Here is a 17222-nt window from a genome sequence, read left to right as displayed (position 1 = left end):
GTTAATTTTTATAAAGTGTAAAATAATCACTATCACTTGAGTTAATTTTTTTAAGTTGAATTACTCCAACTTATTTATATATATATATATAGAGAGAGAGAGAGAGAGAGATAATTTTTTTAAGTTGAATTACTCCAACTTATATATATATATATAGAGATTATATAATACGGATGATTAGAAAGAACAAAACTAAAGTCTTAAAAATGAAAGGAACAAAAGTATTAAGGACAAATTAAAATGATCTGGGTGAAATTAGGTAAACCCTACACATGGCAATAGTAGAAATCTATCATACAATAAAATTTTTCCTTCAAAATTAGAAACATACAATAATAATAATAATAATTATGTTAATATATATTAAAATTAATTAATTAAAATAAAATATATATTAAAAATAAATTAATATATATTTATATATAAATATATAATGATTAATTTTAATATATAAATAATATTTTTGGAATAATAATTTAGTATAATGTTGCTAGGTTGAAACCATACATCTTTATCTTTATAGTAATACAAATGGGGAGCTCATTTGCTGACGTGGCGCTCATACGTTGAGTCTGGGAGTTTATTTGCTTACGTGTAATCACTAGAAATTTTTAGATTTATATTTATAAATTATAAATTATTATTTGCTCAGGTTGTTATTTTCAAATTTTAAATTTGGGTTGTTTTACTTAGGTTGTTATTTTTTAAATTTTAAATTGTTTTATTTGTTTGGGTTATTTTATAAAAGTTGTTATTTTTTAAATTTTACATTATTTTATTTAAGTTGTTATTTTTTAAATTTTATTTAAATTTTATTTAGATTGTTCTTTTTTATATTTTAACACTATTTTTTAAAAATCTGTTAATTCTTTTTAGCATAATTTTTTAAAATTTTGTTGATTTTTTTTAAATTGCAGCTACATAAATTCTTTTAAAGAAATTTAGAGTTTTAAAAAAATTTACGTTAATTATTCTTCAGTTGTTACATACTAATATTACAATAAATAAATATTTATGTTAGTTTAGAATTTTTAAATTATTATTTATTTAAGTTATTATTTTTAAATTTTAAATTTGGGTTGTTTTACTTAGTTTGTTATTTTTTAAATTTTAAATTAAAGTCAACCAAATTTAAAAAGCTTAGTTATGATGCAACTATAAAAGGATAAGTTATGAGAGATGTAAAGCACCACAATTTAAAGTACATCAATCCCTTTCTTTACATATATCTAAAATCTCTCTACTTATTCCAATGGTTGATATTCACAAAATTGCTGACATCAATCCTACAATCGACAATTTGTGTGTACGTATACGAGTGATATGGTTATGGACACTATCAAGTTACAGAAATTCTCCATTGCCATACTCAATTGAGATGGTTTGACTCGATGAAGACGCGAGTTTTCTACTAATATCCTTTTATCCATGACTCCAAGGTTATTTATTTATTTATTTAAATTAAAGTCTATGTACATTAGATTAGATATTAAATAAGTCTATATTTAACTTTTTCTTATGTTATTTTCTTTTTTAAGCAGGTATCAAATAAAGCTTGGTGTCATTGATGATTCGACTGTGCATATTATGTAGTCTTTGACAAGGAGGCAAAACAAGTTTTGGAAGAGAGCTGTGTAGAGATACTTGATCCACTCCTATTGGTAAGATCTAACCAATATTTATTTCTAAAAGCATTAGTGAAGATATTTGTATTGGTACTTTTTATATTATTTATTATTAATATATTATGTAATATCCTGCAGAAAGGAGATCTATCAGATACACCTACACTTTTACTCAACCTAATTGATAAGATCTTTCTCTTCATCGTTGAAGTTCAAATATCTGATATTTCATATTTTTCACCTTCTTATAAAATTAAGAAGATGACTAATAATGTGGATCTCATAAATAAATTCAAAGAGGCTCACCCTATTCAAATGGTGAGTATATATAAGTGTACTTCTATTAAAAATTAATTTATTTTTTGTTTTCTTGGTCATTAGTAGTATCTAATTTATAAATAATAATTAATTATAATTTTAGGATGTTGACTACACCGGTGGTTTGTTTCCAATTTCAAAGACATCCACAATCATTGAAGGGGAGAAAGTAAAAGGTACTAAGGTATTTGTTCAAAAAATAATTTTTTTTGTTTGTTCTCTCAAAATTAGATCTTAATTTTATTCAAAAAATATTAGTGAGATAAAATCAAATGTTAGAAAGAAGTTTTTAATTTAACATGATTTTTTGTACAGAATTTGTTGCTTGAATTCTCCAATGAAGTTACGGCCAACGATGAATCTGAATTGTTGGAAAGTGCTATTACACCAACTAAGTGACTATCCTCGGAGTCGGAAGATTCGAAGGTGGAAGGAGATACCTCAACTTGCAAGAAGATCAAGATTGAGAAAGAAACTTGAGAATTTGGATGCACATGTTTTGGAATCTCTTTTAGAGTCTATCTAATAGAATAATGTCAAGTATATGTTTGTTTTGGTGGAAACATTGTCTTTTCTTGAGTTGTTATTTTTCTTTTGGTTCTTTTCGATTTTTATGTTTGGAATTTAGAATTTTTTAAATATAAATTGAAGTTATTTGGTTATTACTTGTGGTTTTCTTTTTAATTTGATTTTCACCGTTGATATTTTGATAATTTTTAATTTAATATTTAATGTCATAAAGTTATAAATTTCTTCTCTGAATTATTATTGATACAATTAAGTTAGTTATTAATTTTTAATGTGTACTTATTTAAAAAAAATCTAATTATAATTTTTAATTAAAGTATTATGTTTATAATTTTAAATTTAAATTCAAATATAGTTTTTTTTTTGAATTTTTACGTAAGCAATTTGAAAATATTTTTTAAAAATTTATATAATTTATAAGTTACTATGCTAATTACAAAGAATTATAATAAAATAAATAGAATTATCAGTTTTATTTAGATGTGAAATTATTTATACTATTTAAAAAAATGTAATACTGTTTAAATTTTAGAAAAAATATAATAAAGTTAATACTGTTTATGATGAAACTAAAAAAATTATTTTTAAATTAACAAATTTCTATATTGCTAATGGACAACGGACGTTTGATTAAAAAATTTTATTTAAAAATTTAAAATTTATACTAGCTAATTAGAAAATTCTATTTTAAAAATTTTAAATTTAAATTTCTAATACTAATTTCTAATTAAATAAGTTTTTAACTATTTCAATTTTTAATTTAAATTTTTTTACTTGCCACATTTATAAATTTTTATTATTATCTTTTAGATTGTCTCTCCACAGTAGAAGTACTTTTATCTTTTTCTCTCTTTTCAAGTATTTTTTCTAATTTATGTAATTTATAAGGTTATTAATTTTTAGATTGTATTTAATTTTATTTATTTTTATCGATAAATAATAAAATTGATACTATTTATGACGAAACTAATAAAAATTATTTTTAAATTAACAAATTCCTATATTCTTAATGAATAACAAACGTTTAATTAAAAAAGTTTATTTAAAAATTTTAAATTTGCACTAGCTAATTAGAAAATTCTATTTAAAAATTTGAAATTTAAAACTCTAATACTAATTTCTAATTAAGTGGCTTCTTAACCGTTCTGATTTTTAAATTTAAATTTTTTATTTGTCATATTTATAATTTTTTTTTCTATTTACTTCGTTTACATTGTTATTTTTTAGATTATAACAATAGAGGTACTTTTATCTTTTTCTCTCTTTTTACTTATAAGTTGTTCATTTTCAATCTCTTTAACTATAAGTTGAATTTATTGATCGTGAGATTAAACTTATATTTATTTGAAAAAAGATACTTTTGTAAAAAAATATATATTATTTTCTATAAAATATGTTTACGTAACTAAATAAATGAGAATAAAAAAGAAATTAAAGCAGCCATTGAAAATAAAATCTGTGCGATTTTACATAGATATAATAAGACACTAATTTCATATTCTATTTGGTAAGTTAGACATGAGAAAAAATTATAAAACAATTAGTGTCTCAAGTTAAAAATTAGTGTTTAAGCATTTTAGAGAGATACAAAATACATGTTTTTAATGGGTGTTTGTGTACGACTATGTCTTTCATCATTTTTGTCTCAGTAAACAAACACCATACATGTACTCCTGTGTCTATATTTTGATGGACATGTATACCAAAAACAGACGCTGTCATATGTGTACTACTTTATTTTTTTTAATAATATAAAAAAATTTGATAATAAAAATGTATTATGTATAATGTATATATATTTTTAATTAGTTAAAAAATTTATTTATTTAATATTTTTAGGTATATATTGAAAGATGCAAGAAGTCTAAAGAGAAGTAAGATTATATTGAAAAGAAAATTGATATTAAAAGACAAAGAAAATACAAAACAAAGCACAATTCAAGGTATATTTCATATAAAAAAATAAATTAATTATTTTATCATTTTTGTTTTTAGGTTAGAATAATATATTTTTTTATTTGGTATTTTAAAGTATGTCAGTTCTATATATTTAGTTTTTATTGGGTATACAAAATAACTAACATGTCATGAGTATTTTGGCCGAATGAAAGCCCATAAAATACAATATTTTCTATATATTATTTAGCTATTTACAAGTAATAAATTATTAATTTACATTGTCTTCGTAATATGTTACTAAATTTGTTTATGAAAAAATTACAGAAAATTCAAGTGATAGTTCCAATGGTGTGCATTTTCAATCGGTGTTGTCGAACATTACAAATAGCATTAATACATATTTATTTTTAGATGATTTTTTTTGGAACTTGCTTATGGGAATGTACATGCACTTTATGTATTTTGATTTTCCTATTATTTATTCAATTATAAACTTTAACAGAAAATATGTTCAAAACTAATATCTCGAGTTATCTTATTAGGTAATAACCCAACACCATATTGATCAAGGTCTCCAACTACTAATCTACACTCTGTAGATGAAAAAAAATGATGTTCCAATATTAGTGATATTAGTAATTCGAGTATCACACATGAAGCATATGATAGTCCATGTCATCAGACAAGTCAACAACATCTTCAACAAACATAAAATAATATCTACCAGTTACTATGTTAATATGTTTTTATTACTTAAAGACCAAACACTTAACTTTTTAATTGGTCTATTACAAACAATCATTGGTATATGCTAAATAATTATTATAGATTCATTGGAATACACAAATCGAATTAGATTGCAAAGGGATGTAAGACTGAATAGGAAGACTATGCTATTTCAAAAGAGACATGGTAAAATAAGCATGATAGATTGTAATTATCACAAAGCTAAAATTTTACTTCTTTTATCTTTAATACTACCTTCATAATATATATTCATAATTCAGCTGATTTAAACATTTAACATATATTTATTTTTCTTTTTTTATAAAATAAAGTACTTGATGTATTATCTCTAATGATTATAGGAGCAAGTACATTTAATTCAAATTTAGATACTAAAGAATTAGAAGAAGTGTGCATAGCTGAAAAAAAAAGACACCTGATACAAAGAGAAATATTTTTGAAGGAATTGACTACAAATCTTTCAAAAATTTTTCAAGAAGTTGAGGATATTACTGAAAATACGACTATTTTAGATGATTCTGTGCAAATTTAATACCCAGCCATATTCGATGTTGTTAAGAATACAGGTAATTTAAGAAGTAGCAATATCAGCACTTTATTATTTACTATTGTTATGCTTTTTATAAACAAAAAATTATCATTTAGTGTTCAAGTTTTAAAATTCAAACTAAGATATGATTATATATTATAATTTTTGTATTTGAACATTGATTTATTGTAAAACTTAAATCTTGAAGTTGGCACAATGAAATTATATTATATGATCTCATCTTTTTAATCTATAAATTGCATTCTTCGGTAATCTTTTATAAATATTATTTTTATACTTAACATGGTGAAAGAAAGGTATATTTTTATATAAAGTATTTGTTGCAGATATAACCAAAATAATTTATTATCTTGGTGATTATTAGATGTGATAGATATTGGTGACCCAGAATTTTTTGTCGGCATTGCGACGCCATGATGTGGTATGAGGAGAGATCAGAGAAGTCCAAAACAGGATCCAATTTTGAGTTCTCAATATGTTGTATGCGAGGGAAGGTACAACTGCCGTTTTGAAGCACTTGATCGGACGCTCAGGAATCTTATGTCAGTTATTGATCAACATAAGACACATCAAACATTTGGTGGTAAGATTGTTGTTCTAAGAGGTGATTTTAGATAGATACTTCCGGTGATTCCGAAAGGAAGTAGACACGATATATTAGCATCCGCTATTAACTCATCCCATCTGTGGTCATTTTGTAAGGTTCTAAAACTGCATACGAATATGAGGCTTCTAATGTCTTCTTCGGATCAAGATGAAGATGAAATGAAGATATTTGCTAATTGGATACTTGATGTTGGAAATGGAAATATTGGCTCTGTTGTTGGTGATGAATTAGAAGTTGAAATTCCAGATGATCTATTGATTACAACTACTGATGATCCTCTCTCTCATTTGGTAGACTTTGCATATCCAAATTTGTTGCAAAACATATCAGATTACAGGTATTTTCAGAATAGAGCAATTCTTGCACCCACACTTAAGAGTGTCGAGAAAGTAAACGATTTTGTCTTAACAATCTTTCCAGGGATGGAAAAGGAGTATTTGAGCTCTGACACAACATATTAAGCTGATGAGAATGAAGATGTAAAACAAGAGTGGTTCACACCAGAGTTTCTAAATGACATCAAATGTTCGGGACTCCTCAATCACAAGTTGACTTTGAAGCCAGGAGTCGCTGTAATGCTACTGCGAAACATAGACCAGACTTCAGGTTTATGCAACGGGACAAGATTAATAGTTAACAAACTTGGCAGCAACGTAATTGGAGCGGCGGTAGTGACCGGTAGAAATATTGGAGATAAAGTGTACATTCCAAGAATGAACTTGATCCCTTCAGATTCAGGATTGCCATTTAAGTTCCAACGGAGACAATTTTCATTAACAGTATGCTTTGCAATGACCATTAACATGAGTCAGGATCAATCATTATCACATGTACGGCTTTATTTGCCAAAATCAATGTTCATCCATAGACAACTTTATGTTGCTTTGTCAAGAGTTAAGAGTCGCAGTGGCCTCAGGGTTTTAATTCTAAACGAAGACGGCAATCCAAAGTCATCAACAACAAATGTCGTATTCAAAGAGGTTTTTAATAATATTTAGGTAAGAATAATATTATTTTCATTTTAATAGCATGTTATGATTTACACTTTTGTACAAATCTTTACTATAGATATAACTAATTTATCTATAACTCTTTTTTCAAATTTGAAATGAAATGTGTAACAAGGAGCACAACATCCAATGATTTTCTAATGAAGTTAGTAAGATATTAGGTTGTTGATAAATTTTTATTAGCTTTTTGATATAAAATTTAGGGTAAAATTAACATGCTATTATTACAGTTATATATGTTCTTATTTTTTTTTATCTCCCTCCTTATGGTTCAAGAATATTATAAATTTCGAACTCTTCTATTCATATTTTACTTTGAATAAAGATAAAATAACATATTTAACACGTTTATTATATAACGATAATGATAGTATTATACTAAATTTAAAAAATATATGATTATAAAATATTATTTTTAATTTAATTTATCAAATTTAAATATAAGCCCGTGCATCGCACGGATTTAACACTAGTAATATAATATAACGAACCAAAATATTTGGCAAGCCAGTGCCAGAAGTCAACTGTCAATTGTCATATTGGATATTGACGGTTCCGTCCTATTGATTGGATTTTTATTTTTATTATTTATTTATTTTTAATGCAAAGATGATAACATCAGTTTCTTAAATATCACATCTAAAATCTAATCTAGGCTTTGCTAGCAACTAGCATACAAACAACATCAATTTCTTCAGTGCTCATCTTTAGGGGAAAGAAAAAATGAAAAAAAAAATATCATAGTTAATAATCATTTCTCTCTGTAAAATTGTGAACAGCCACACCTCAAAGCGTTGAAAAAATATAGGAAGCACTCGATGGAAGTGCTTCTTTCTTTGATCCTATTCAATCTTCATCTCCTTCTTCTTGTTCTTCTTCCTTTCACCTACACCAGTGTCTCAGCTGATTCTTCCTCTGGGTTGAAAAATGACACCATGTGTGACTATTACAGATTTTGTGGAGCAAATGGGAACTGTGATCTTACAAACCCAAAACTATGCGTGTGTTTAGATGGTTTCACACCAAAGGACCCAACTTCCTATGATTCCTCAGACTTCAAAATGGGATGTGTTAAGAACAAAGCATGGAATTGCAGCACTGATGTGTTTGTTGGATACTCTGTGCTTCATGAACCAAATGGAACTTCTTCTTTGTTGAACCAACAAAGCTTGGGAGGTGAAGATTGCAAGGGAAAGTGCTCTAGTGATTGTTCTTGCATGGCTTATACTATAATTGGGAGTGGTTGCAAATTGTGGAGTGGTGATTTGTTTGATGTTAGGTTCGTTAAGGAAGGAGGTCAAGGTATCTATATTAGAACACCAGCTTCGGATAAAGGTATGATTTTTTCTTCACTTGGGGTTAAGCATGTGTTGAATTATTTTCTAGTTATGCTAGTGTTAGTGAATACTAATAAGTAGTAGTGGTGAAGTCTCCTGCAATTATCTTCATGTAAAGTTGATAGCTAGCTGAGAATCATGAGATGATTTGATTTGTTAGTTTTGACTAAATTGTCATTTAACGGTTCTAAACTATTAACTTTATATGAAAATAATTGCACGTTAGTTTCTGCCAAATAGTAATTCGATGTTAATTAGTAACTAGCGTTTGTTTTTATTTGTTTGGTGATGATGAAGCAGGGGAAAAGGGTGGTGGAGGGGGAAATCAAGGTAAAAATGAGGGATTGGTGGTAGGAATAGTTGTTGGGAGCACGATAATTGTGATTTCAGGGATGATTCTGGCTTCTTGTTGCTTTCTCAGGAAGAGAACACAGTCAAAAGGTACATCCATTACTGATCAGAATAGTATTTAGTTTCCTTCTGAATTAGTTATTGGTGGCTGATTAATGATGATGATGAATTGATGATGATGTTTGTTTACAATATGTGCTAGTTGCTTGACTTTATTGCCCTGTTTTTTTTTTCCCCCACTTTTCTTAGAAGAGAAAAGTTAGTGGCATGGTCAATTCAAGAAAAATTTTAAGTCACAAGGAGAAATATGAATAAATGTAGCTTTTGTCTTTTACAAAATGAAAATAACTAAATCTTTTCTCAGTAATATTATGTTAAATTTTATGTAACTCGGCAAGAAGTTGATCAAGAATTCGTAGCTCTTGTTATTTATATGGTTTGTGTTAATTTAGCACATAGGTTACTTAGCTTGTTTAGTTTTCTTCATGACAGTTGGGAAAAGCTTATAATGGCATACAATCATAGTAGTCATCTAACATTTCTCCTTTTACCAATGTAATTCACAGTTTCTCCTTCACATTCTTTAGTGAAGCTCCAAAAACTATAATTATCACCAGATACTATGTGGTATATGGCTAATTTCCCTCTTTCATTTCCTCAATAAATAGCATTGGGACATGTAAGGATAAATGAGATGGTTAGTTATCAAACTCATACCAATGAACAAAAGGAAGATCTGGGGCTTCCATTATTTGATCTGAAAAGAATAGCTGTGGCCACTGATAATTTCTCCCCCAACAATAAGCTTGGAGAAGGCGGTTTTGGCCCCGTATACAAGGTAAAGTTCTAATATGCTAAATTAGTATTCAAGAAAGTAAGAAACAACAACACAACTATATCTGAAGAACTTTACTTTTTATGTGATATTGTTCTTTAGGGTATACTAGATGATGGGCGACAAATTGCTGTGAAGAGGCTTTCGAGTAGTTCTGGTCAAGGCCTACATGAGTTCAAAACGGAAGTAAAACTAATAGCTAAACTTCAACACCGAAATCTTGTAAAGCTTTTCGGATGTTGCATCCAAGAAAAGGAGAAACTACTCATTTACGAATACATGCCTAACAGAAGTTTGGACTATTTTATTTTTGGTAAGTATCCATTAGACTACTCTACATATTAGTATAAATCTCTTGTTAACATAGTAGCAAATCCCTTTATGACAATATATTAATAGTGATTACAATATGACTGCATTGTAACCAGATCAAACACAAGGGAATGTTTTGGATTGGCCTAAGCGCTTTAATATCATTCGTGGGATTGCTAGAGGCTTGCTCTATCTTCATCAAGATTCAAGGTTGAGAATTATACATAGAGATCTTAAAGCAAGTAATGTTCTGTTAGATAATAAGTTGGACCCCAAGATATCAGACTTTGGTTTAGCTAGAAGTTTTGGAGGGGATCAGAGTAACGCAAATACAAACAGAGTTGTCGGAACTTTGTAAGTTGTATTCATCTTTGATCACCTGTTTCTCTTTCTCTCAATATTAAAAAATAAATTATTAGAATTTGATACTAATCAATCTATGTGTTTGTTATGTCTCTCTATAGCGGATATATGGCTCCAGAATATGCTGTTAATGGACAATTTTCAGTCAAATCTGATGTCTTTAGCTTCGGAGTTTTAATAATTGAAATCGTATCCGGAAAGAGAAATAGAAAGTTTTATTATTCAAACAACAACGATAGCCTATATGGGCATGTAAGTGTAACAAAGTTTTAAATTCTAAATTCTAATTAAATAATTTGGTGGATTCTGTATTAACATGGTTAACAATGTGTGTAATAATAGGCATGGGATTTATGGAAGCAAGGAAGGTCACTAGAGCTTGTAGATGAAAGCCTCAAAGATTCATGGAATTTGAGTGAAGTAGAACGTTGTATCCACATTGGTCTCCTTTGTGCACAACAATATCCCCATGATAGGCCAACCATGTCTTCTGTGGTTCTAATGTTGGGAAGTGATTTTGATTTGCCTCTACCTGAAATTCCTACATTTTTCATTGTTGAACCTTTTGATGCTTCAAGCTCCTCCACTGGTAAAAATGACTTGAGCATTACAGAGATGGAAGCTCGATGACCAAAATCACATATAAGATTTTTTTTTAAGCCATTATAGTCGCATTATTTATGAAGTTGTCATCAGATATAGATAGTATAGTCAGATTTCTGATTATAGTTGCATTATTTATGTGTATCATAAAGTTTTGTATAGTTGTAATCAGATACAGATAGTATAGAGTCAGATTTCTCAATGTTCTTCTAGATATTATTACCAAACTTTTCTATTTTTTATGTAAAGGTTAGAGGGTTTCTTATGTGTGAATTTACTAATAAAGTCTCATATGGTAGTTAGCGAAAATGTGAACCTATAGTCTTTTAAAATACAGATAAACTTTTGGCTAAAGGGATTCTTAATGTGAATTCACCAACAAAATGTCTCAGTTATTAATTAGCAAAAATTGAACTTATCTAGAACGTTTTAAAATATACATATACTTTTATGCTACCTGCGTCACTTTCCATTGGCTTCCACAAGTCAATGTGGTCTTTATGATGAGGATTATATATTATTATCTCCATTTTATATTTATTATGAATTATAAATTTAGATAAAGCAATATGTTAAAAATGTTATATTTGAACAAATATTAATGTATTTGTCGGTTTAAAATTTGGTGCAACATTAATAATCCAATGAATATATATATATATATATATATATATATATATATATATATATATATATATATATATAAACAAATTATAACTAAATTTATGTATGTTATAAATGAATCATATCTTTGATCTCTTTAGATTTTATATTATCATTCAACTACATATTTCTATTTCTAATATTTATATCATAGTTATAATTAACTGAAAAACTTTTTATTAATATGACAATATATACTTAAACGATTAAAAAATGGGTAATTTAAATGGCAGCTAAAAATAAATATTTTAATATAATACTTTTTATGGTTACTAATTGTCAAAAGAATTTTAAGGATATTTTTAACAGCTATTTAACTATTATAAAAAATATTTAGTATTCTTAAGAATTAATAATTGTGTCAATATGGCAATATTTTTGTTGGCCTTACTTTTTAGTTTTTATTGGAAATAAATAACTTATCTACGAAATATAGTATTCAAGCCAACGAATTGCTCACCATATCATAATTCATAACTACCCAAAATAAAGTTCTTGTTGTTCTCCCAACACAAAGAAGGTTCTAAAAACTGAAGAAAATGTTGGGTGTCCTCTCCATGACCCCTTTGTCTTTTTCTTTCTTTACCATTTTTTCCCCCTCTCACTAGAGTCCTCAAGCACAACGTGTACCTTCATTTAGAGAAAAGACTAAACATGTTTCGAGAAATTTTCCTTTGCAATAATTTTCTTCGTTTCTAGGTAATTTTAGACACTTTGATTATTAAAGATATACACATTTATCACTTTATTTAATATTTTAGAATATTAACAATCTGAAATAAGTTAAATTTTAGAATAAAAAATATGGGTAAAATACTAAATTGATCTCTTATATTTGGACGTTATTCTATTTTTGTATTCAAAGTTTAAAGTGTCCAATTTAAATTTAAAAAAAATTATTTAATTTTAATGTAGTCTTTCCGTGAGATCAAAATCAAATAATTAACGAAATATTTTACATGACAGCAATACAAGAATAAGGTCGATAATTTGGAGAACAAGTATAAGCTCAAAATCAACCGTGGATGCATCAATATATTTATTTATCATTCTCCTTAGTTCTATAGAAAATATTTCATTTAAATTATAAGAAAAATAATAAATAAATGTATTAATACATCCACAGTTAATTTTGTGCTTATAGAACTTATACGTATTCTCTAAATTATCGACTTTATTCTTATATTGTTGTTATTTAGGACATTTTGTTAATTATTTAACTTTGACTTCACGATAAAACTATATTAAAACTAAATAAAAATTTTTTTATTTAAATAATTCATTTTAAATCTTAAAAACTAAAATAAATTTACATCCAAATATAAGAGATCAATTTAAATATTAAAAAAAATAATAAAATATGGTTCTTATCCATTATAAGTTTGCACGGTGTGTCATAAGTCATAATTCATAAATCATAAGTCATAACTACTCCAAATAAAGTTCCTCGATGTTGTTGTCCCACCACAAAAGAAGGTTCCAAAAACACAATTAAACGAAATGTTGCATTAAATTCGCCTAGAAATATCTATCGTACAATTTTGAAAGGGTCTCCAGGATTAGATAACCTTCAAAATTCAATATAATATCATAATCTTTTTGGCTTGACTGACCAAAGCACAAATCATAACCACCCCCCCCCCCCCCCACCACAACCTTTTGAAAATCATTTGTATTGTGATCAACTGATCATCGTTTTCATTTGTCAAGAGTCAAGACTATCAACGTCATACTCGTTTCCTTGCGAGAGTGGGCGTTAACTCGATCGCACATTAATGAATATTGTTATTAGTTATTATTATATTGGTTAGGCATTGACCCCCGTCGTCGCATTTTGCATTTTGGCACTTTATACATCAATTATTGTTGAAACATTAGCCTACACAGCCAACTGGCCAAGAAAAAAAATTGCAATAACTTAGAAATATATGTTAGGTGAAAAGATATATAGCGGAAGCTTTATTAATGCTCTTATTAATTGTTTAATGAATTACTCCCTCCCTCGGATACTACAGTTTCCCAGATATCCACTCCCTAATCCCTATTTTTATTAAAAAATTAAAACGATTATTCTAATTAGACAGTGGCAAATAAATGGCCATTATTTGGAAGAATGTAAATTTGGATACTAGAAAATCTCGTTTAAATGTAATAAATAATATATAATAGTTAAATCAGGGTTTTGTTATAACATTAATTAAAATTATTATAATTAGAATATTTTAATAAAGCTAATAACTCTTTTAAATTTTTTTTTATACATTGAGTATATTGAATGGCTTAATTTTTTATTTTCATATTTGTAAGCAATGCCCTAAAGTATATTTTTAATTAAATAATTTTTCATAATTTCAAATGGGGTAAACCACCAAAACCATCTCCTATACCTACTAGTACTTTTGCTAACAACATAAATAACCTCAAAATATTATAAAACATGACAAAAATAACTAAAAAATATTTTTTATATGTCAAGCAATTTTTGTATTTGATAAATAAATAAAATTTGATTTCTAGATTTTTTTTCATTTTTTTTTGTCTTCAACAAAAATAAATTACAAAAAAATACTTAGTATAAAATTACTAAATTTTAAAAATAAAAATATCTCATTATTTTAATTATATTTGTACAAAATGTATTAAAATTCAATTTTTAAATTAATTTTTGAGAATTTATATTTAATTTTAGATATTTTTATTATATTTTAAAAATATTTTTTATTGTTAATAAAAATAAAAAAATATTTTTGTTAGCGTATTTAAAAATTGGGAGCAATTTTAGTAGTTTTCTCTTTTTTGTAATAGTAAACATTAGCTCAAACTTTTTCAGAATTAGAATATCTAATTTTTTAGATAAAGTTCGTTTAAAAATTATTGAAAATATTAAGTAATTAAAAAATTAATAAAAAATAACCATAATTTGTCTTATTTAATTTTTATTAATTATTGTAATAATTAATAAATGTTAAATAAGATATATTCTATTTTATTTTTTGTCTCTCTAACATTATCAAAAAATTATTTTCGACAAGCTAACTGTTGGTATCAAATATTTTCTTTCTATTATCAACGAAAGAAGCTCATTAATCTTCTTTTAAATTTAATCAAACTTATTCTCTTAGCAATTTTCAAATTTTATTCGTCTCTTTTGTGTCATTTTTTTTATATTTAGCATATTTTTTTTATTTCTCTAACATTACCAAAAAATTACTTTCGATAAACTAATTGCTGGTATCAAATATTTTCTTCCTATTATCAACAAAAGAAGCTCATTAATCTCCTTTTGAATTTAATCAAACTTATTCTCTTAGCAATTTTCAAATTTTATTCGTCTCTCTTGCGTCATCTTCTTACTCTTCCATTTGTCCTGCTTCTCCTCTTCTTCTTTCATGCCAATGCCATCACCCTAAAGTCATAACATGAATTATCTATAGTAGGTAATGCGTATTATAAAAATAAATGTGTATTAATCTATCTATAATTATATTAATAATAAATGTGAAGCCAATAAAAAATAAGTAGTGTTCTTTTTTTTAGGTCAAGTGGATTGGACAACCCCCAATTTTAGGTATTACAACATATCCACACTACACATTTACCCACACAACACTTAAGGATTCATCCAATTTTAGATATTACAATATATCCACACTACATACTCACTCACACAACACTTAAGGGTTCATATTCAACACTTGATACACTCATTAAGGTTTGAACCTGGATGCAGCATATTAAGAGGCATAAGATTTAACCAGTTGAGATAGACCTCAGCTGCACACAAAAAATATAAGTAGTGTTCATATCCTGATCCAAAATATAAGCCAGGTCCAATCAAGACAAGAGGCCCAATTCCAAAGGTTAGCCTTTACTGACTATCCGATCTCTACTAAGAAGTCGGAATCGACACCAGTAAGCAGTCAGCACTTATCTAAGTGAAATAACTGCCTCCTTAAATCTCTCACCCACTTCTAGAAAAGAGATCCCAACAACCCTAAAATAAAGGGACGGTTATCCACCATCAGAAGTGGAACTACTTCAGCAGTGGTTATTGGTTCCTTCCCTATAAATACACTGACACACTCAGATAAACTTAAGTTCCAATACACTCTAAACCTGCTTAACCCCTTGCTGACTTAGGCATCAGATTGTTTTTGCAGGTACTACACCCCATTCTTCAAAAAAAACAACTCGGAAGGCAGCTACGGACGCTAACCAACCTAAAACCCATTCTTTCCAACGTTTGGGCCACACATTGAAGCCCAATCAGTCTGGTTTTAGGTTACTCCTGAAACATTGGCATCGTTGTCGGGGACCCAGAGATCATCGCATAATGGCGAACAACCAGCATGAAGATGGACACATTACATTTGAGTCCGAACAAGAGCATCAGGACGCGGTCAACAATGATCGAGCAATAATATCTCTACAAGGAGCAGAAGGACTACACGGTGAAGGCCCCTCGAATACCCAGGGGTCGAAAAAAATCTCCTCTGAAGTTCATCATCCAGGAAAAGCTGGGCAACCTCACTCTACTGACCTAATGGGACTATTACATGGCCACCAAGGTCGACTCGAGCAACTAGAACATGAGCTAGAACGTCAGCGTGAGGCGGAGCAAAGCCTAAGGAGAGAGATCGAGCGACGAAGAGAGCTTGAAGAAAAGCTCTCAAGGTTGGAATCCAACCTCCGAAATAAGGATTCCCGCGGAGATCGAGAGGACACCCCATTGGGAGAAGAAGACTCATTCATTGAAGACATCATGAGGGCTAAAGTTTCTAGAAACTTTAAAAGCCCTGACATGGATCTATATAATGGGACGACTGACCCTAAGCATCACCTTAATAACTTCAAAAGTCGGATGTACTTAGCCAACACATCGGACGCTACTCGCTGCAAGGCATTTCCGACGACCTTGACAAAGGAGGCCATGAAGTGGTTCGGTAGCCTTCCCCCCAAGTCGGTCACCAACTTTGACGACCACTCATGCAAGTTCCTCACACGCTTCTCAATCCAGAAGGACAAAGTCAAGCATGCAGCTAGCCTACTAGGAGTGAAACAGGAGGTCGGAGAACCCCCCTGAGAGATTACATGGAAAGATTCAACAAGGCGTGCTTGGAAATTCAAGACTTGCCTATTGAAGCAGTGATAATGGGTCTCATTAATGGACTTCGAGAAGGACCCTTCTCCTAGTCCATCTCAAAGAGACACCCGACTTCCTTGAGTGATGTACAAGAGCGAGCTGAGAAGTACATCAACATGGAAGAGAATGCCAGATTACGAAAACCAAGCCGGCGGCTGGGACACCCTCACCAATTAAAAGAAAAGAAGAGTGAGCCCAAAAAAAGGAAGAAGTTGGGTCTGAGAGGCCCAGAAGATACCACTCCTACACTCCCTTACGAGTTGCCCTAGTCGACGTCTACAGGAAAATTTGTCATACTGAAAAGCTTCCTCCCCCATGACCTATTAAGAAC

At 28.6% G+C, this 17222-nt stretch overlaps 1 protein-coding gene across 2 annotated transcripts; it reads left to right on the top strand.

Moving 5' to 3' along the window:
• The first annotated feature begins 7895 nt into the window (after positions 1-7895).
• On the top strand, positions 7896-11395 carry LOC112707298 (G-type lectin S-receptor-like serine/threonine-protein kinase SD1-1). Of its 2 annotated transcripts, none has more exons than XM_025758980.3 (7): positions 7896-8619; positions 8922-9062; positions 9641-9810; positions 9910-10120; positions 10236-10473; positions 10584-10734; positions 10825-11395. In XM_025758980.3, the coding sequence occupies exons 1-7, from the start codon at positions 8103-8105 to the stop codon at positions 11110-11112; spliced, it is 1716 nt and encodes a 571-aa protein (XP_025614765.1). In that variant the 5' UTR covers positions 7896-8102; the 3' UTR covers positions 11113-11395. The 2 variants fall into 2 exon arrangements, with proteins under 2 accessions (XP_025614765.1, XP_025614764.1); XM_025758979.3 differs by having other exon boundaries at positions 7933-8619; positions 8919-9062.
• Positions 11396-17222: the final 5827 nt, after the last annotated feature.

Source organism: Arachis hypogaea, chromosome 8, assembly GCF_003086295.3.
Source record: "Arachis hypogaea cultivar Tifrunner chromosome 8, arahy.Tifrunner.gnm2.J5K5, whole genome shotgun sequence".
Classification (NCBI taxonomy): domain Eukaryota; kingdom Viridiplantae; phylum Streptophyta; class Magnoliopsida; order Fabales; family Fabaceae; genus Arachis; species Arachis hypogaea.
This window is presented reverse-complemented; position numbering and strand designations above follow the sequence as displayed.